This window comes from Corythoichthys intestinalis, chromosome 13, assembly GCF_030265065.1.
Source record: "Corythoichthys intestinalis isolate RoL2023-P3 chromosome 13, ASM3026506v1, whole genome shotgun sequence".
Taxonomy (NCBI): Eukaryota; Metazoa; Chordata; class Actinopteri; order Syngnathiformes; family Syngnathidae; genus Corythoichthys; species Corythoichthys intestinalis.
The window spans coordinates 54,411,063-54,432,321 of record NC_080407.1 but is presented as its reverse complement, the minus strand read 5'-3'; the positions used below and the strand labels follow the sequence as shown (position 1 = coordinate 54,432,321).

The following is a 21,259-nucleotide window of genomic DNA, read 5'->3' as shown; positions in this document are numbered from 1 at the left end:
GTCAACAATGTATGTTTCGATTTGCCACAGGTTTTTTTTTACCCTCGGTCCTGTCGATCCGGGGAATCCCAGGATTCCGGGTTCACCTTTCGGACCGGGGCCACCAGGAAATCCTGGCTGCCCGGGGAAACCCGGCACTCCCGGCAGCCCTTTGCTCTGTTCGGCAAAACCCGGAACTCCAGGCAGACCCTGGCGCCCCGGCGAGCCTGGAAAACCTTTGTCACCTGAGGGAAATAGTGACAGTTTTGACATATTGTGTGCATGTCTTCTCTCACACGAATGGAAAAACAATGTACTGTATACCTCTTGGTCCTGGGAAGCCAGGAAGGCCAATGCCTCCAGGGGTTCCAGGGTCGCCTTTGGCTACAGGCCGCAGTACCCCTGCAGGGCCGGGTGGACCACGTGACCCTTGCTCACCTAAAAAGGAAAATACAGTACATTTGTGTACGATTGTTTTTGTCTCCAATCTGATGGCTTCTGACACGCTACCTTTCTGTCCGGTGTAGCCGGGCGCCCCTCCGGAGAGCCCATTTCGTCCAGGATCCCCAGGCAGTCCTTTTGCCCCAGAAAATCCTGGATTTCCAGGTCGGCCCCGTTGACCGGGGAAGCCTGTAACGCCTGCGAAACCTCGCTCGCCTGCGTAAAAAAAACAAAAGCCAACACTTCTTTAATTCTTTAATTTAGAGTGACTAACTGACATATGTTGCCTTCAGCATACCCTTCCTTCCCGGGATTCCTGGCAATCCCTCCCTTGTTCCTGGTCCCGCAAGTCCCGGTGGGCCCCTTGGCCCTGGTAAGCCTGGGGTACCGGGTAACCCTGGAGCGCCCTTTCTACCTGCAGGCCCTGAGAAACCTGGGTCTCCTCTGTCTCCCTTTCGCCCAGGAAAACCTGGAATGGGACGGATGATGTTACCTTATTCTCTTAAAGGAATATTATTTGGGCAAAAGATTAACGCTACATTAAAAACACATTTGTACACTTTATGAGTATTGCTGAAACTATGGATTTCATGTCTTCAATCAGGTTGTCTAAATCAGTGTTTTTCAACCAGTGAGAGATGGTCAGGTGTGAAGCGAAAAATGACCGTATTTTTTGAAAATTGGATAATTATATTTTAAAAGAATGACTTTACAAATTTTGCCATGACATATCTCTTACCCGCTACACTAGCACCGCTAAAACTTGCCAGAAGCTCATCAGACTCACTCAAAAACTTTTATATTGTAGATGAATACGGCTTAATCTGATACTACAGTCCCTGACAAAAGTCTAGTCCATTTTGTAGAAAAAATTGCTAACAACCTAACTTTTATTTATTCAATTGGTTTCAAAAATGGCTCATATGAAAGCTAAGACCCTCCCAAATGATGTTGAATGTACAAAAATATATTTGTTTCACTGAAAAAAGATTTATCATTTAATGAAGACATTAAGGTCAAATTTTGGCAAGACAAAAGTTTTGTCACCTACAGAAAGTAGTGTGAAAATTGAACAAAAAATGTACTTCAAATACAAAAATATGTTACATAACATAAGCGAATTAAGTAGTAGTGCTGTGAGATCCAAATTTAATATTTTGTATGACTTCCATGGGCTTGAAAGACAGCATCCATATGGTTCGGCAAGGATTCATACAAGTCATCAGGAACATCAAAGAAAGCAGTCTTGCATGCCTCCCAGAGTTCATCATCATTCTTGGGTTTCGTCTTCCATGCTTCCTCTTTCATCCTACCCCAGACATGCTCAATGATGTTCATGTCAGGTGACTGGGCTGGCCAGTCCTGGAGGATCTTGATCTTCTTTGCCTCGAGGAACTTTGAGGAAGAGATCGAAGTATGCGATGGAGCACCATCCTGCTGCAGAATTTGTCCCTTTTTATGGTTAGGAATGTAAGGTTTGTTGATATTTCAGACTATTTATGTTGCCTTCCACCCTGCAGATCTCTCGCACACCCCCATACTGGATGTAACCCCAGACCGTGATTTTGCCACCACCAAACACTGTTTTCTGAGTGAATCTCGGATCCATGCGGGCTCCAGTAGGTCTCCTGCAATATTTGCGGCGACTGTGATGTAATTCAATGGAAAAATCCACCTTTTGCCACTTTTCCAGGGTCCATCCTTTTGACAGGCTGTGGGCCTTGGCAAATGCCACACAGTTTTTTAATTGTCTTTTGTTTAATGCTGGTTTCTGGGGACTGATTCGACCATGGAGACCATTTCTAGACAGACTTCGACTGTTCTGTTGAAACAGGGACTTGAGGTGACCAGGTCTCGTGGGGCTCTGCTGCAGTGGAAAAAGATCAAGATCCTCCAGGACTGGCCAGCCCAGTCACCAGACATGAACATCATTAAGCATGTCCGGGGTAGGATGAAAGAGGAAGCATGGAAGACGAAACCCAAGAATGTTGATAAACTCTGGGAGGCATGCAAGACTGCTTTCTTTGATGTTCCAGTGTACATAGCTTTCAATGGCATCCCATTAGAAATAAATGGGACATTTTTTGGCAAATTTTGATGGAACCGTACCATTTTACCAAATTCTGCATACACCTTTTATGCCCCTTTCTGTCCTGGATTTTTTTATGTCTACATTATGTGATTTGGTCAAAAATTGTTGGACAAGATACATTTTGAAACTTTGTTTTTTCTTCCAAAAAACCCGCATTTACGGGCGAACGGAAAATTTTTCGGGACCAGAATAAGATCATGAAAAAAATCAAGTTGTAAAATTTTATTATCTGGGCCTTTGCAAGGTAAAGCCCCATATAATTAAATATACTGTGCAGAAAGTAATTTTTGTTAGTTTGTGGTGTGCCGCAAGATTTTTTCCAATGTAAAACGTGCCGTGACTGAGAAAAGGTTGAAAAACACTGGTCTAAAAAAAACTCACCTTCACCAAAATGACATACTTGCATACGCACACACGTGGCATAACTGCAATTGCACTGATTGGTTGGAAAATACACTTCAAATGCTCTGTGATATGGATTGGATGATTTCAGATTGTACAATTTTTTGAAAGAGAACCACAGATAGAAAGACATGTAGTTCTTAAAAGATAAATGTTTTCATTTTAATAAAATTTGTCCAATTTTAAACAAAAAAAATTAACTCGTAGCTCGCCATTGTTGTTGACGTCGCAAGACGGTGACGTCACATGGCCACGCTGCCGTACTTCCACAGAGTCACTCTTTAACTATGTAACGTAATGATTTAAATACGCCACAAGGTGTCAATGGCGAGTTTTATATTAATTAGAGATCAAGCCAATGAGTGCGTTTTGTCCCTTCACTGACGGTCAATTGTGCCTTATGTTCAATTCTATGTTGTGATGGTAAGACACCTGATAACGGCTCCAGCATCATAGTTTGTATATTGTGACTAAATATTGCCATCCAGTGTATTTGTTGCACCAAACGAGTTGCTAAAATGTTTAAATAGAGTTTGACCAAAGTCTGAGTAAGTTTTATGTGTATTTTGCATATCTATTTTGACTGTGAATGCCAGTTCTCTTTGCATTGTTAACTATGAGAATAGGGCCTCATTAATACAGATTGAATTCTTTTTGTGAACATTATGTTTTGAGAAATCCGAATATTATTTTTGTTGTATTTTCACTATATAATAGCTATGTTCAAATGTACGTTGTGAAGGAGGAGTTGCCGACGCTTATGCTGATAAACGGCGCCGTCCAAGCTACGAATCTGAACGCCTATGTCCACATCCCAGAACACCTGCAGGATTATCAACAACCTGGACGTCTGCTTTTACGGGACAAAAATATGGTAAGGCGGCATTCTCACGGTCCCGGAGCCCCCTAGACGTCTCAGTAGAGGCAAACTGAACAAACCGGAACAAATGGCGCGGGATGCTCTGTCCCAACACAAGGAATACAGGAGAACACCCGATATCCGACTGCTAACACGACTGACAGGACTCCAAGAGCTCCTTTAACGCTGAGGTGGCAAAATCCACAACCCTCGTTGCCCTGATAACAGTAACTCCCAAATCCTCCTGTCCAATCCACAAACAGACAATTATTCCAAACACACCCTTCTTCTTGCCAACGGCCTGCCCCGCGAGAGCCTTCAAAAGACAATGTTTAACTAATTATTGTCATTTTTCTCGGGAACCTTTTGTTGACTTCTGATAGGGTGACCTTGCCTCCCTGCCTGAGTGTTTGTTTCCTAGGCGTTTTGATCGTTGTGGACCTGAATAAATTGTCAACTTCTTTTCAGTGAGCCTTCTTTAAACCTTTCAAGATGGAGTCATTACAAAGGGTTAAGACTAAGGTGAAGGCGTGGAGTTTGGCCTGGGTCGTTGGAGTTGCGCTAGCGCAATTCCAGCAGTCTGGCTGAAAGGTCAGATTCCTTCACTACTTTTACATTTACTTGAGTAATAAACGCTACTCTCACTTCAGTCAAATGTTTGGCTACTCTACCCACCTCTGATCAATTTTGAGTGATTGCGTCACTCGCAGCACTTCCGTCTCCTAACTCCAGCGGCTGATGGGGCGTACCAACTCTCTTAATATCTAAATCTTATCTGCACCACCAAGTCTCGCTATCAGTTCTCCCGGACAGTAAAGAACAAATTGCGGGACGCTCTGTCCCAACACAAAGAACACCTGAGAATGCCCGATTTCCAACTGATAACACGACTGACAAGAGCCCCTTTGATGCTGAAGTGGCAAAATCCACAACCCTCATTGCCCGGACAACAGTAACTCCCGAATCCTCTTGTCCAATCCACAAACAGTCAATAATCCCAAACACACCCTTCTTCCTGCCCACGGCCTTTCCCGAGAGAGCCTTCAAAAGACTGAATGTTTAACTAACCGTTGTCATTTTTCTCTGGAACCTTTTGTTGACTTCTGATATGGTGACCTTGGAACGAGTTTGCCTCCTCGCCTGAGTCTGTGTCTGTTTCGCTGTCAACACAAATAAATTGTCAACTTGTTCTCGGTGAGCCTTCTTTAAACCTTTCAAAATGGAGTCTGTACAAAGGGTTAAGACTAAGGCAGGGGTCCCCAAACTACGGCCCGTATCCGGCCCGCCTCCACATTTGGTCCGGCCCACCTGAACAATTTTTTTCCCCAATAGTGTTATTTATTTCCTGGATTTTTTCTGTGAAGAACCCAGAGAGGGTTATTTGGTTATTATCGATCATTTTTATTTCATTCACTTTTGTTCCGTGAAGAATCCAGAAAGGGTTATTTGATTGTGGCTTTCTGACAAACAATACATTTTTAGGCACTCCTGCAATCGTCAAACTTTTTCTGTTACAAACTGACCCGGCCCCTCATCAGAGAATGGAAAAGTTATGTGGCCCTCACAGGAAAAAGTTTGGGGACCCCTGGACGAAGGTGAATGCGCGGATTTTGGCCTTCTGGCCGGATTGTTGGGTCTCGCTGGTCCGGGCCGTTGAAGTTGAGCCAGCGTGGGTCTGGCAGTTCGGCTGGCGTGATTCCAGCAGCCAATTTATCTTTTAAAAACTACATGTCTTTCTATCCGTGGTTCCCTTTAAAAAAAGCAAGTGCAATTCCAGACTAAATAAGCATTATCAAACCAACTAATTTCTACAATTCAATTCTTAAAAAAGAATTTTCAAGATGTCCACAGGGTGAGTGGGACAAGATGAAAATGACAAAGCCTTTTTAAGAATGAAGCCTAGTGCAAAGAAGTAGAATCACACTCAAGTCAATGAACTACAGTGTTAGTGCTAATTGCAAAGATGAGCTGGAAAGAAGTCAACACTTCCAAATGTCTCACGGCTAAAATGTCCACAAAGCGAGGTCGGTGGCCTGATATTCAATCGACCTTCGTGCACATTTTGAGCCGGAACTTGGACGCGCTGGCCGAACGATGGAAGTGGTAAAAGCTGGAGCGGATGGGACTAGAGGAGGATGCCTCACCTTGACAGCCTAAATGGGACGCCCCAACACCAAGAGGAAACAGGTGGAGGGACGAAAAGATGGATGGGGATGATGACGGTGATGGCGGTATGTGGGAAGGAGGGAAAGAAAGATAAGAGGAGAAAAGACACAAGGTGTGGGAAGAGAAAACCAAAGAGAGGGAGAGAATCTGTTGGGTGAGTTTAAACACAACAAAATGTGTGTCTTCGAGTCTGGTTCAAAAATGGAGAGAATGAAGAAAGATGACCATTTCAAAGTAAAAAACAATCACATTTACTCCTCTTCCTCCTTCAGACACATAACACAGCAGGGATTCAAAAAGAGGATTTTTTCCCTCTTACCTGGCGAGCCGCTTAAACCCTTGCTGCCGTCAATTCCCGGAGGACCCGGGACTGTAATGGTCGGATCTCCCGGTAGTCCGGGAGGACCGGGAAGTCCAGGAAACCCGTCGACTCCACGTTCGCCCCTAAGTCCAGGAACACCTGAGCGTCCCTCGAAACCTGATTGAACAACGGTGTTTTGATTGTGTTAGCGCGCGTTGTATTCAAGTGACCCTAAGCGGTAGTTCAGAATTTTTGACATTAGGCTTAATCTTCGAGTTAGCAGGGGTTTAATTAGTTGGTGGAGTTGATTTTGTAGAATTTATTCACATAATCACATGTGGAAGCAGTCACATTGCTTTCTCCATCCTAACAGGCTCTTCTGTGTTCAGCGTATGCTATTGAATAGTGGCACATCTGGAAAGTATTTGCTGGTGATAGCAAGATGGGGGAGGGAGATAACCTCCCAAAGTTAATGGGAAGTAAAAGGGTAGGCGCTGGGAGGCCCGGTACCAGAATGTCATGTCTTTTATGTTTGTCTGTCTTTAAATGTAACTTCTTTGTTCTTTTTTATTCCTGAATTCTGTGTCATCATCTCCTATTCGTTATAAGAATAAAACAACCTGTAACAAGGAAAAATCGATTCTTTCCCTTCAATTTCAACAAATTCCGTGCAGTTTGCAAGTTATTTGTTAGTTTCAGGGCTCCGGAGTGGCTAAGCTAGCGCGAGTCAATGGCACCTTCCTAGCATGCAAATAAAAAAAAAAAAACAATATAAATCTACGAACGGATCCGACATAGTCAAATGAATTCAAAACACAGATCATTGTTCCAAAACACCCATGCAGCCAAAAAAATGTCACACCAAACTGCCGTAAATAGTTTCATTCTACAGGACTTTTTTAGATGTGTAATACATCCACAACAGAGAGAAGCAGCCTGGAACTCCAGACTCACAGTCTGGCGACTGTTCCCCGGATCAAATTCCCAGGGCGCAGTAAGCCACAGAAAACAGACAGTGGAGTGGACCAATCAGGGACGGGCGGACGTGACGTTGGTAAAGCGACAAGAAACTGTAGCGCGAGGATGTAAACATACGATGAGAACGGAGAACAGAGAAGCTCCTCTGCAGAGCCTCTGCATTACAAATGTTGCTGGTCATACTGCAATTATTGACATGCAATGGTAAGCTTTAATAACCTTATCCTGAAAATATAGCCAACACTATTGATTGCATGGGTCAGCGATGATTTTCACGTGTGCATATGTTGTTTTTTTATTGGCATGCTAAGATACTCCAATTGATTCGCGCTAGCTTAGCCACTCCGGAGGCCTAAAACTAACAAAAAACTTAACTAACTACATGGAATTTGTTGAAATCAACTCCACCGACTAATTAAAGCATCACTAACTCAAACATTAAGCCTGATGTCAAAAATCCTGAACTTGCGCTTTAAGGTGACGCACCGGGTGATCCGGGCCCTCCCGGTGTCCCCGGTTGGCCCTTGTCCCCAGGGGCTCCGGGGAAACCGTCCCGTCCCGGAGGTCCCGCTGTGGCACCCAGGACTTCTCCGGGCTGGCCTTTGGCTCCGGGGCGTCCCGGGACACCGTCCTTCCCTCTGACCCCGTCAAAGTTCTGTCCTGGAATGCCGGGAACTCCGGAGTCCCCTCTGGGTCCGGGGAAACCTGTCATCAACAAGTGCAGAGATGGAGATATTTAGCGGTACGAGGCTTTATGGCTAGGATTCGGCATCGTTTGAATTTGAACGATTCCGGTCCCGATTCAGTCTACGTTTCAATTCCGGTTCCAAACCATTCTCGATTCCGATTCTTTTAATAGGCAGGGCTAACTTTGCAATGAATTTCTCACAGGGATATTTTTAACATGTATATAAAAATCAGTCTTTGAACTTGAATATGATAAAGTTTCTTTCCACAGGAGTGCACTTTCCTAAAGATATTTATTTTTCAAAAAGTCACGGAGAAAACATGTACACATCTTCTTTTGCCTATGTTTTAGAGTGTCTTATGTTGGCTGGTATTTGGTATTTGGTGGTATTTCTACAAGTTAGTTAAGGGCTGACGTCGTGTTCTGTACCTTGATCTTACGTTGACTACTTTTGGAGTTAAGAGTTCTTTCTAAACTGCTATATTGGTCATCCATCCACAAGATGTCACTATTGTAACCCTGCACTCTACAGTTTTTCTTTGGTTTTAATACATGCGCTTGGCTTCCCCTAGTGGTGACTTACTGGAAGCACCAGGCAAAAAGAACATTAGTTGGAAAAGAATCCTTGAAGTTTACAGACATCGCACAGCTCCTTTGCATGACACATCGTTGGGAACCCTTGATAAAACAAAATCTGTAAGTTGTTGTGTTGTGTTTATTGCCATTTTGTTGTGATTTAGGTGAAGTGGAGCAACACATTTATGTGCTAAGCTAAATTAGCAACTTTATTTGATTTGCTCATGAAAGAGCTAGTCTTCATGAGGCTTCTTTTTGGTGTTCGGCAGCTATTTTTTCCGGTCAGCAGTCAGGGCATCGACACTTGGAATCAGTTCCGGGAGAACTGGGGTGTTAGTCCCAGATCCCATCGATGCTCGATGCCCAACCCTATTTATGGCAGATGAAAATGTACCAAAAAATCCCTGAAAATTAAAATCTGTACAGATGAATTTCACTTGACCTTTCACTTGACCTTTCTGTATATCTTCCAGTTTCTAGAACTCTCGTTTGAACTTTCAAGTCACCTCAACTTTTAGGTTAATCCTGAAATTAGACCCTAAAACCTTTCGTTAGTAGAGTACATTTTGACGACTGGCCGGCTACCTTGCGGTCCAGGCTGTCCACCAAAGCCGGGATCTCCTCTTTCTCCTTTGGCACCGTCAAATCCTGGACGTCCAGGGCCTCCGGGCAAGCCCGGCTGACCTTTTGGACCTTGCAGACAGAAAAAGCATCATAGTTTGTCGATTTGGTTTCTATTTTTATTGTTTTATTCTAGCTGATTCAGTAGGTTTATGGTAGAAGCCTGCAAGTCCGGTCCTCTAGAGCCGCTATCCAGCTTGTTTTCCATGTGTCCGTCCTTTAACACACCTGAATCAAATGATCAGCTCATCAGCAAGCTCCGCGGGAGCCTGATAACGATCTTGATTTGATTCAGGTGTGTTAAAGGTGGAAGGCATGGAAAACAAGCTGGACAGCGGCTCTCGAGGACCGGACTTGCAGACCCCTGGTTTATGGTTAGAAAAAAAAAAAATGCTAAAAATGTTTTAACACTGGAAGTCCCGTTTTTTTTTTTTTTTGGCTGACCCACAATACTAAACTGACTACTTGGCTTTGTCAAACAATAGACCACTCAAATAAGCAATCAAGCAGGCCACCCCCCTTCACAGTGCTGTGGAGTCACTGCCTGGGTTTGAAGGAGGGGTTTCACTCTGGATAGCTGCAATTAGTATCTTGCATATAAGACAGACGGGAGGACTTCTTGGTGGGTCTTGCAAAGGAATTGGCTCACTCACATATGGGCGCGAAGAAGGAAAAATTGCTTCGGCAACAACCTTCAACACCTAGCCCCGAGAAAAGGGCGAAGTGTCATATGTCACCACATAAAAATGTTTTGTTTTTTTACTACACCGTCCGTTGTACTGTAGGCAAACTGCAGCTTTTGGAATATGGAAAAAGGTTGTCCGCCCGATTGCTTGCCTGAGCGGTCCACTGTCCAACAAAGCCAAGGAAGCCCTCCCCCACAAACACTCAAGATGCTCATTTGAGCAATCCAACCCTGTGGTTTTGCGAGTGTGAATGGGAATGACTAATGAGGACCATAGTGCTCACTAAAAGATATGCTGATTAGGGTCAGATGATCCCTCTCTGGTTACAGAAGTGATTTATATCAACTGATCCACCCAAGGTAGTTCTAGTGCTAATTGAAATCATTTGAAACAAAAGGAAACAACATGTTTAGTATTTTTACCTGGCCGTCCAGGTACACCAGGAAAACCAGGCAGTCCGACCTCACCGGGTACGGTGCAGGGTAGCACTCGGCCTGGAAGCAGTCACACACAATCAGGCAGTATACAAACATGGGACGGAATGTCATTGTTTCCCGGTGATGGGCTTTAAAAACGCCGTCATTCTTCCAATTAGATTCATTGACTGTTGTATTTCAAGTTATGATTTGAAAATGTTTGAATTGATGGCCCTCCCAGCCCGGTCAAAGTACTTAGCAGAGGCTATCCCAGAAACATGTTTCAGTCGTTTTCATCATCTTCAGTGTGTACTCCTCGCGAGCTAGTCATTTTGAGTAGCGCTTTGTCAGCCGGCTAAGCTCAGAGATTCTGGGCCGGGCCCATGACGCTGAAAAAGTTCGTTACCCACCCGTTCCCTCTTGGCTGTCAATTAGTTCTTCGCAGCCGTTTTCACCTGGGCAGATGCACGTGCACGAGGATGTCAGGGGGACAGAGCGATGGATGGATGGGTGGAAATGGAGAGAGAGACAGAGAGAGAGGGGGAGACAGACAAGAAGAAAAATGCAGCATACAAAGCCGGTTAGGGTCATTTGCATGCGCCAAATCTTGTTCATCAAACAAAACATCAGCATAATTAGCAATCAGTTCCATTGGATGACTTGGTTAAGGCAAAAGCACATCAAAACGCTCATATGTACAAACGCTTCCAAGCAGGTTATTGCACGTAACGTCAGAACTCTGCTTCCGCACGTAACAATAACCCTTTGCATTGAAGAGCGCTGGTTTAGCATTAGCATTGCGCTATGCGAGCACACAATCATTTTTGCAGGTAAGCAAACTTTGTATCGTTTGGCCTCGGAGGAGGAGGAGCTTAATAGAAGTGTCGTCCGCGTCCCCAGAGGCTAAAGGATCACAGTGGCAGTTCAGAGCTTAAATCTCATCACGATGCGGCAATCAGTGCACTATTGAAGCATTTTAAAGTATAAAAGCTCATTAATGGAGACCATTAATTGTGTCGTTGCTGCAGCGGCGGAGACGGGAAGGGCAGCAAGCTGCTTTGGGAAAGAAAAATCCTTTTCAGGTGAAGAATAGTCTGACCCTCCTAAAGAGTTATGCCGTGGTTGCAACCGTTTGGGGAGAAGGACAATGCGACGGGTCGCAAAGGGTGTCGGATTCTCATTTGGGTCTGTCTGGACAATGCACTGATTCTTAAGGTCAACTAGCACTTACCTCTGGGTCCAGGTAAACCTGGTTGTCCAGGCAGTCCCGGTAAACCAGGTTCTCCGGGTTCTCCCCGGAAACCAGGTGTACCCGCAAATCCTGGGCCGGGCTCTCCGGGCGCTCCGGACCGACCCTTTAACCCAGGGAACCCTGGGAAACCTTTTTCTCCACGCGTGCTGAATCCAGCGTCCCCCTGGTGAGGATATTTACATTTGAATATAGATCAACTTCTTAGTTATCGCGTTCCACTCACTGGAGGTCCAGGGGGTCCAGGGAAGCCTGGTGACCCGTCCCTGCCCGGGTTTCCCGTTTCTCCAGTAGGCCCACGAGGTCCAGTAGCTCCGAGCTCTCCCTTCCCTCCAAAACCAAAATCGATGTAGTAAGACGCCCCCTTTTCTCCCTTCCGTCCAAAGAAACCGCTTTCACCGGCACGGCCCTGAGGAAGGAGCACAATTACCTTCGGACTCGTTTAAGGATGTAAGGAAAGGGGTGAAACTGTACTCACGGGAGGTCCCTGAACACCAGCAAATCCAGGTGAGCCGGCATCACCCGGCTCGCCCTTGGATCCGGAGAAGCCAGGGCTGCCGTCGGCGCCCGGAGACCCGGGAGACCCGGGCGACCCCGCGGTACCACCTCCGATACAGTTGCAGTCGCCGGGATCCCCTTATGAAGGAGACAGAAACGTGGCTCAGAAGAGCAACAGCCTTAAACTGCAAATTCATTGAAGGTTTATACCTCGGAAGCCTTTATATCCGGACTCTCCCGGCGGCCCTCGAGGACCGGGCAGCCCCGGGACCCCTGGCAGAACTGCAATAACAAGCGCACGTTTAGAAACCGTAGCGGAAGATTTCACAGCAATGGCACGTCTACAAATTGGGTAGCTTTTAGATTTCACTCTTTGCTAAGGGACTATCTTGCACCGGCCCCTGGAACAAAATGGAAATAAGCAATGTTCATTCTGGCGCCGCGTCTTGAAATAAGCAATTTTCCAGCGGCACAGTGCAGCTCTTAGACCCAGTGTGAAATCGGGGTTAGTTGGTTCTCATTGGCCATGATAGCTTTGAGAAGCTTGAACTGCAAGGTTATTTTAAGCATTAGATTGTTTCAATCTTATTTCAATATAACACAGCTTTATATTAAGCATGAACCAAATTCACTGATTTTACTTTGCTGTGCCCTCAGAGCAAAACTCAAATTTGTTGCACTTCCAAGTTCAATGTTTTGATGTATTTGGACCGAATGATTTGAATGCCTTGTGCAAGTAAAATCAATGAATTATGATCACTGGCGACACCCTGTGGCCAAAGATGAGAAAAGCAGCTTGCAGTCGAGAGACCAGTAAGCCAAACTTACCACTGCACCTTGCAGAGAGTCAAAAGAGTTAAGCTACCGCCTGCTGAAAGTTGAGTTTGCTGGGCTGTTTCTTATTGGCTTATTCGCCCAGCGAGCAGTCACGTTGCCATGGCAGCTGCCAAAGCAACGTGACCACTGCCTGGGGGATACCTGAATTTGACTGACCATTGGGCCTCTCCCCAGGGGTATAGATGACGCAGGGCTCATTGGGTCGGCCTTGGAGGACAGTAAAGTCAGTCAGCTGGCTTTAATTCAATGATTGGATGCCAAACGCGGCTCTATGCCTGCCTGAGGACCATGCTGTCTTCCTACCATCAGGTTAACGTAATCATAAAAGCGCCAAAGGCGATCATCATCACCTGTGGCGAGAGACAATTGCATCAACATACCAGGGGTACCATCAGTTCCAGGGAGTCCAGGAGGTCCCTGGATTCCGGGAAGTCCGGGGGAGCCCGGGAGTCCTTCGATTCCATAGCCGGGTATGCCAGGGCTGCCTTTCTCTCCCTTTGGGCCCGGAGCCCCAGGAAAACCGGAGCGGCTGGGACCACCTGCAGCAAGAAATCAGAAGAGAGAGAAAGACAGGACAGATTAATCGAAACTGCAAGACTGCACTTATTCCTTTTGAGTTGATCGTGCACATTACCCGAATCAAACCCGCCGCGTCCCGGTAGTCCCGGTGGGCCGGGAAATCCTGGAGGTCCAGGGTCACCGGGTGTGCCTGGTAGCCCGTTAAAACCGGGATCACCTGGTGGTCCTGAGAGCCAGACAAAAAGCCCAAAAGATTGCAATTCCTTCAGTTGGGACATGTTGGGATTTTGGCTGTCAAACTTTACCTTGAACGGCAGCACTTGGACCGGTGACATAGGCAGGAGGTCCGGGTAGTCCAGGTTCTCCCTGGTCTCCCTAAAAGACAGTAAGAATTTGACAGCATTCAGACCCCAATTAACCTGAAGCTTTGTGAACAACATCTACCTTGGCTCCGCTGAATCCTGGTTGCCCAGGGAATCCTGGAGTCCCTCTGAATCCCTGTGCCACACAAATGTTGGATTTAGCCAAGCAAATTGAAATGAATGTCCAAAAGTGGAGGGCTTTTATTGGTCAAAACCTACCTGTTGTCCAGGTACACCGGGAGGCCCGTTGAAACCAGGAAGACCCTGATGAAAATAACCCGCAGGAAATAATTAATAACGCAATTCCAGAAGAATATCCCATGGAATTTTTTATTTGAATACAGAAAGCTCTTACTCTTGCCCCTGGGAATCCTGGTACTCCTTTCTCTCCCAATTCTCCGCGGAAACCAAAAGGGCTCTGAAGTGGAAGAAAAATGAGCAAGGTTTACCTAAGCAAATTTGTAAATCCGTTAAGGATGAGCACTTACCGGTGGACCACGGTTTCCAGGGAATCCACGGACCCCCTTGAATCCTGGTTCTCCCTGAGACAGAGGGAGAAAGACAACAAGCAAGATCCATTTCAGTCAAACTGTCTCTATCCCTTCCCTTGGTTTGTTACCTTATCTCCTTTGTAGATAGTGAGCGTTTGCTCGCTTCTTAGAGACCCATCACCTGGAGTTCCACTCGGTCCCGGAATACCTAGGTCACCCTGGTGACGCGTATACACCAATTTTTAACTGATGGACAAATGGCAAAATGCCCAACTACGAAGGCATACCTTGTCTCCTTTCTCGCCTTGATACCCGTCGCTGCGACTCCCCTAAGAATAAGTTGATAGGATGCACTTGGAACAGCTCAAGGGGTCTTTTCATCTGTTTGTTCGTTTGCTTGTTTACTTACCATTGGTCCCGGTGGACCGGGAGGACCAGGTGGGCCCTGAAGACAAATAACGCATCATCATCAATGATGTGATACTGTGGAAAACAAAATGTCAAATGCGCTTTTCTTCAACATACGGGATATCCCTCGGGCCCAGGTGGGCCGGGGAACCCGACTGGACCGGCGGGACCTCTGGTGCCCTGCAGAGACATGCACATTTTAAAATATGGATGTTCTGGGAATGCCAAATGGAGGAAATAACATGAGACAATCTTACAGGTCGCCCGTCTTCCCCCGGGAGACCAGGTAAATTCTGGAACAGAAACACGAGATTTTTCACTCTAATGTAAGAGAAGGGGTGAAATTCATGAGAACTTACAGCCACGCCGCCATCCGTGATGTATCGCGGTTCGCCTTTTTGACCCTTTGGCCCGATAGGTCCCTAGGAGGCACACCACAACGTTACTGAGAACCAGCATGTACAAAGTGAACCGGGCAGATGTGTATTTTACTGCAAATCCGGGATTCCCGGGTGCTCCCGTGCCAAAGCCTGGATATCCTGGTTCCCCTCTTGTCCCATTACAGCCATCCAGTCCTGCTGGTCCTCTGCTACCCTGCTGACCAGTGTGACCCTACGACCAACAAAAAAACGTGCCATCAAAGCACCTTCTTGACTGACTACCGAGCAATAACGCTCTGGGTCTGTGTTTACTTACAGGGACGCCGTCATTTCCTTGAAATCCAGGTACTCCCATCGGTCCCTAGTGAATATTTAAAAGTTGTGGTCACTTTTGATTTTATTCAATGCTTTCAAAGATTTTCATACACATGCGGTCAAGAAAAGGCAAGCATCACCCACTTTGTCTCCTTTGGGACCGGACGGTCCTTTCAAACCGATGTGACCTTTCTCTCCTTTTGGCCCCGAAGGCCCCGGGTTGCCGCGGGGCCCCTCCGGCCCACTCGGGCCCACATCTCCGAGAGGCCCTGGACGACCCTGAGAAGAAAGAATACAAGGTCACGGGTCCAGAACGGAAAGATGGGCCATTCGCAGACGGTGGGGGAAAAAATAATCAGATACTTGAGTGCAAATAATGAATAAATACATTGGAATTGATCAATTTCCGGATAAAAAGGAAGTACTACTGTACGCCAAAGTCTCAGAGAAGAGTGCTTCATGGACTGCAATTGCACATATCCACCAGCTAGGGGCAGTAAAATGACAAGAACATCTTCCAAAGAAAGGGGCGTACAATACTTTTATTTTGGTATTAAGTTAGCCGGATGCCTCCCTCCCAACTCGTTGCCTGCCATTGACGGCGATGGACAGCCAATCCATTTTGCAGCAGCCCCAAGAACAAAAAGTGGTATTTGAAACATAGCAAAATGGCTTTTGGCAGATGGCAGGTTTTTTTTGCATATGGCAAAATGGCTTTTAGCATATGCCAGTTTTTTTGGGTATGTGGTCAGAACTGCCAAATGCAAAAAAAGAAAAAAGAAAAAACAAAAAACTGTCAAATGCCAAAACAACTGTCATATGTAAAAAAAACGCCATCTGCCAAAAGCCATTTTGCAACATGTAAAAAATCTGATGTATGCCAAAAGCCATTTTGCCATATGAAAAAAAAATGCAATATGCTAAAAAAAAAACTGCCATATGCCAAAACCCATTTTGCCATATTCTAGAAAAAATTGCCATATGTAAAAAAAACACCCATATGTCAAAAGCCTTTTTGCCATAAGCCAAAAAAACTGCCATATCCGAAAACCCTGCCATATGCCAAAAAACATTTGCCATATGTCAAAAAAGGCCATATGCAAAAACCATTTTGCCATATGCAAGAAAAATCTGCCGTAGGCCAAAAGCCATTTTGCCATATGTCAAAAAACAGCCGTATGCCAAAAGCCATTTTGCCATATGTCAAAAAAACAGCCATATGCCAAAAGCCATTTTGCCATATGTCAAAAAACAGCCATATGCCAAAAGCCATTTTGCCATATGTAAAAAAAAAAAAAAAACACCTGCCATATTCCAAAAGCCATTTTGCAGTGCGTTAAAACAACTGCCATATGCTAGAAAAACCTGTGATATGCCAAAAGCCATTTTGCCATTTGCCCAAAAAAACCCAGCCATATGCCAAAAGCCATTTTGCCACATGTCAAAAAAACAGCCATATGCCAAAAGCCATTTTGCCATATGTCAAAAAAAAAACAAAAAAACGGCCATATTCTAAAAGAAACTGCCATATGCGAAAACCCATTTTGCCAAATGCTAGAAAAATCTGCCATATGCCAAAAACCATTAGCCATATGTAAAAAAAAAAAAAAAACCTGCCATATGCCAAAAGCCATTTTGCCATATGTCAAAAATTTTTTTGCCATATGCCAAAAGCCATTTTGCCATATGTAAAATATCTGCCCTATGCAGAAGGCCATTTTGCCAAATGCCAAAACAACTGCCATTTGCCAAAAGCCATTTTGCTACATGAAAAAAAATCTGCTAGATGCTAAAAGTCATTTTACCATATGCAAAAAATCTGCCATATGCCTAAAAGCCATTTTGCAATGTGCAAAAACAACTGCCATATGCCAAAAATCGTTTTGCCATGTGTCTAATACCACTTTCTGTTCTTGCTGTCTCTCCTATTTTGACTATGAGGGCTGACAGCAATCGTTCAATTTAATTGTCAAATTGGATTGGACGTTTATCACTATCAATTGCTAAGAGTAAGTTAATACAAGCCCCCCCCTTATGAAAAAAGGTCGGGAGCAGCTGACTTGAAAGGCCGCCACCTCCGGCCACAGTCTGTGTTTTGGCGTTCCGGTCAGCCCTTAGCGGACCTTCTACCCTCATCATCTTCCAGCAGAGTGGTCAGTTTGTAGGTCTAAATCCCCTCCGGCACAAAGGGCACAATGGGGCCCATTGGGGGCCGCTAAGCTCTCTGGCCTCAGCGCTCCCATCAAGGGCCTGCCTCACTTCCTGAAGCGGGGCAGACAGTTTTTCGGGGGTGTGTGTGTGCGAACGCACGCCTGGTCCTGGACGTCCACCCTCAGGCCGTCGGGGGGTTTAAACGGCCGTATTGTTCTGCCGGCGGGCTGAAGATTTAACTGTCACACCGCATGCTCACTGTGGGATGGTGACGGGAGCAGAATTTGGTGATGCCGGTGGGGGAGATTTGGCAAATGAGGGGGATTTGGTGGTCTACGCCGGTGTCGGCAGCTCAATTCCTGCTGTGGCTGCTTGACCCTCAAAACATGAAGGGAGGGACTTCCTCTACAGACAGGAAACCAAGGCAAAGCTGGGGCAAAAACTGAAAAGAGTACTCATTAGGTGACCCTAATGATGTCATCTAGGTGCTGCCGCGCGCTGATGATGTCATTACAACAGCATCGCTTCCGTGCGCACATTTCAGACTCGTCAAATGTGTAATTGTGCTAAAAACAAGGTAGCCCGCCCATTAAAAAGCAGCCCCAGGCCCCAAGCCGAGACTGTACAGATGTTTAGGTCTTGTCTAATGGTCACCCTGTCCCATTTGAACTCCTTTTGGATGTTCTCATGGAAGGCTCGATAGCAGGCGAGAGAAAATGCAAACACGCATGCATACACTTGAGTCCCATCCAGCTGTATTTATTTAGCCAGCGCAGTTTGTTAATACTCTGCTGATTTGCACATTTTTGGGATCACTGTCTGGGAAGCGCGAGTGACGGTTCAGAACACTTTCAAATGACACAACATAAATATCATTATGTATAATGCTAATAATGTCTCACGCACACTGCGAGTCAGTAGGGTCGGAGGTCGTCACTTGTCGATTTTTTTGCAGTACGTGACAGAAACAATCTGGTAGACAATACCATTATATAGCATTTACGCTATATGCAAGTTAGCCAATCGTTTTTTTGTCGTTATTGTACTTAGATCCTTAATTATAATTTTTTTTACATCGTTTGAGGCTAAGGCAGGGGTCGGCAACCCGAAATGTTGAAAGATCCAAATTGGAGCGAAAAACAAACAAAAAACAATTATGTCTGGAGCCGTAAAAAATTGAAAGCCTCATAATGAAGGAAACTCATGCTGTATGTATCTATATTAGCCTGCTATGAAAATGACTCAATTGGCTACAAATACAGCCGTCATGATTACTGTATTTTCCGCAGTATACGGCGCACCTGAAATTTTTATCAATTTACAGGATGCGCATTTGAGACGGTGTCACCTAACGAGATAGTTGGATCCTCCTCAATATTGGTGAGACTGTTCATGAGACATACGAGAGCTTAATCCCTTCTTGCCAATTGTATCACATTTGATACACTTAGAATTTCATTATTTTGAGACTAATTCAGAATTTTGAAATTTCTTTCCTCCCAAAAAAATAATGGATGCAAGTCGACTCATGCATCTGCAGGTCCATGAGAAGAAAAAAAAAATATTTAGCAAGGGTTATAGATATTAGAGCGCTTATTACACAATTTTTTTTTCTTTTTTACAAATTTGAAAAAAAAAGTTTCATTAATACTTTATTTTTCAAATTTTGTGATTCTCTGACAATTGCTTCATATTGCAGGCATTAAAGGGTTAAGTTATCAAAAAAATGAGTTTTCATTAACGTGCCTGACCTGGGCGGGGTGCCAAAGTCGGCCATTTTTTTGGGCAAAACACTAATAACTCCCTGACACAACGTTGAATTTTTTTCATATCTGGCATGTATGTGAGGTATCTGAGCCTGAATACGACTGCATTGAAATATTACCCATTAGGCCTGGCGCCTGCTGCTGGGAACAGTAAACGCCCTTTTTTACTAGACAGCCAATTCACCTATAACCTGTTTCAGGGGAGCCTTAAGACATGTGTTCAGGTGCCTGATGAAAACTTTGGTTGAAGCATAGCAGTCCAAACACGAAAGTGAAAAAGGCCAACGCCATTTTATCTCGCCATAAATTTTCAACGGTCATACTCCAATGTGCCTTATATATGGATCAATATTAGTGAATCATGGCACAACATTGAGTTTTGCTACTACTACTGCGCCTTATAATGCAGTGCGCCTTATACAAAATCACTCCTTTACAGACCAAAACAAGAAAGTGACTCGGGATGTGGTATGTATGACATCCACACAAAGAAAGAAAGTTAGGTGTTATAATTTTCCGCTTTCAAATTTCCCAGGTGCGCGCTACGACGTAGACATACCGCACACGGTAACAGGTACGCGCGTACCTATAATTGCACGGCTGCGTGCAAATATGCGGCTCTGGATGTGTTTAAAGGGGTGAGGGCATGTTTAACGACGGATCGTAAATAACCGCGCCGTGCGTCGTCGTTATCGACATGGCATCGACGGAGCTGGAAATTCACTACTTATTTTGTGCATTCCTGCACGTGTGTCTGTCTTGAAAGCCTTCATCTTTTCTCATTCATTTGCAAATTTGTGTATATATAGTCTTATGACAGTCTTATGGCGCCACTGTCAAATAAGGTGTTACCAGATACCATAACTAGCAATTAATGAAACAAATGGAACAGTAAGTGAAGAAATAATTAGCACAGAACATGAATTTTGATTGTTATTTACATCTGTAATGCTGCAATGCATGCTAGGAGGCATGTTGGACGACAAGAGTATTGACAGCAGGTGGCAGCAGAGGTTGACTGTCTCCCCCAAGCGAGCAGTGATGGCCAAATGAAGCTTCTTGAAGCTTTGCAGCCAATTGTTTCAAAGGTTAACATCTTTTAGTGTAAATATCAGTTATTCGGCTTATAGTCAGGTGATTTTATGTCTGAACAAATGCCGTTTTCGTGTCAAATTTGGTGAGTGGTGCTTTATAGTCCGAAAATTACGCTGAATATACACAGGTAGTCCCCGGGTTATGAATGAGTTCCGTTCCTACCCTGGCAAAGTAACCCAAATTTCCGCTTAAATCGGAATTAACCCTTTTTATTACCCCTAAATACACCACAAATGTCAAAATAACTATCCAAAAACATGCATTATACGTTAATGTTCCGTGCTCGCAGCGAGCTAAGCTCCAAAATGACGACGTTAGACATCCGTGTGGGTTGCTGACTTTATTCAGCTGCTCTGACAAAGAAAAGTGGCAGGAGCGAGAGTGAGAGATGACGTGATTGAATCGGGAGATCTCTATAAAATACTGCATTTATCTTTAATTGACTGTGGGTGCGAACTTCAAAGCGCGAAGTAGCTAGGGATCACCGTACCGTGAGGTACAATAAGGTACTGTATATGCGACTTGAAAAAAACAACAACAATTAGAGAAAAAAAATGGAGGCGGAAACTCCAGGGTCGTAAAGTCGAAATCACGTAAATCGGGTACGTTGTAACCTGGGGACTACCTGTGTGTGTACAGTATATACTTGTACATACCAGTACTTCTCAAATAGTGGGGCGCCCCCCTCGGGAAAACATACTTTTTTGCCGTATGAGAATAAAGTGTACTTGCATACCCACTCAGTAGGTGGCAGTGGCACTCTCATTTTCAGAGTGTGTGCAGTATTTTTGAACAGAATAAGAGCACAGAGAAAAGAATACAGTAGAAGACGAGGAACGACCAGTCTGTGTTCAATTATCAATTATATAATTAATCAATTAAGACGTCACTCAAAGACATTAGATCCCGATCATATTATTAAGCTGCTTGATTGTTTTTCAGCGAAAATGTGCCGAATATTGCCAGCAATTGTCCCTCTTTGT

At 44.8% G+C, this 21,259-nt stretch overlaps 1 protein-coding gene across 3 annotated transcripts in view; it reads right to left on the bottom strand.

The window, feature by feature from the left end:
* Positions 1-21,259, bottom strand: part of col4a6 (collagen, type IV, alpha 6) — a 79,818-nt gene that overhangs the window by 4,349 nt on the left and 54,210 nt on the right. The window contains exons 5-34 of one of the 3 annotated variants that reach the window (XM_057854335.1): positions 15,409-15,543; positions 15,266-15,310; positions 15,062-15,181; positions 14,929-14,991; positions 14,827-14,862; positions 14,687-14,749; positions 14,571-14,606; positions 14,449-14,490; positions 14,290-14,379; positions 14,159-14,212; positions 14,026-14,088; positions 13,890-13,934; positions 13,753-13,806; positions 13,614-13,683; positions 13,424-13,534; positions 13,170-13,328; positions 12,946-12,996; positions 12,163-12,234; positions 11,933-12,090; positions 11,681-11,863; positions 11,437-11,620; positions 10,616-10,660; positions 10,212-10,283; positions 9,068-9,175; positions 7,705-7,923; positions 6,259-6,417; positions 719-889; positions 490-636; positions 304-417; positions 43-224 (exon numbers count right to left, since the gene is read on the bottom strand). In XM_057854335.1, the coding sequence (XP_057710318.1) occupies positions 43-224; positions 304-417; positions 490-636; positions 719-889; positions 6,259-6,417; positions 7,705-7,923; positions 9,068-9,175; positions 10,212-10,283; positions 10,616-10,660; positions 11,437-11,620; positions 11,681-11,863; positions 11,933-12,090; positions 12,163-12,234; positions 12,946-12,996; positions 13,170-13,328; positions 13,424-13,534; positions 13,614-13,683; positions 13,753-13,806; positions 13,890-13,934; positions 14,026-14,088; positions 14,159-14,212; positions 14,290-14,379; positions 14,449-14,490; positions 14,571-14,606; positions 14,687-14,749; positions 14,827-14,862; positions 14,929-14,991; positions 15,062-15,181; positions 15,266-15,310; positions 15,409-15,543 (3,051 nt within the window). The remainder of the gene's footprint in view (positions 1-42; positions 225-303; positions 418-489; positions 637-718; positions 890-6,258; positions 6,418-7,704; positions 7,924-9,067; positions 9,176-10,211; positions 10,284-10,615; positions 10,661-11,436; positions 11,621-11,680; positions 11,864-11,932; positions 12,091-12,162; positions 12,235-12,945; positions 12,997-13,169; positions 13,329-13,423; positions 13,535-13,613; positions 13,684-13,752; positions 13,807-13,889; positions 13,935-14,025; positions 14,089-14,158; positions 14,213-14,289; positions 14,380-14,448; positions 14,491-14,570; positions 14,607-14,686; positions 14,750-14,826; positions 14,863-14,928; positions 14,992-15,061; positions 15,182-15,265; positions 15,311-15,408; positions 15,544-21,259) is intronic. The other 2 variants (XM_057854337.1, XM_057854338.1) reach the window with 2 other exon arrangements.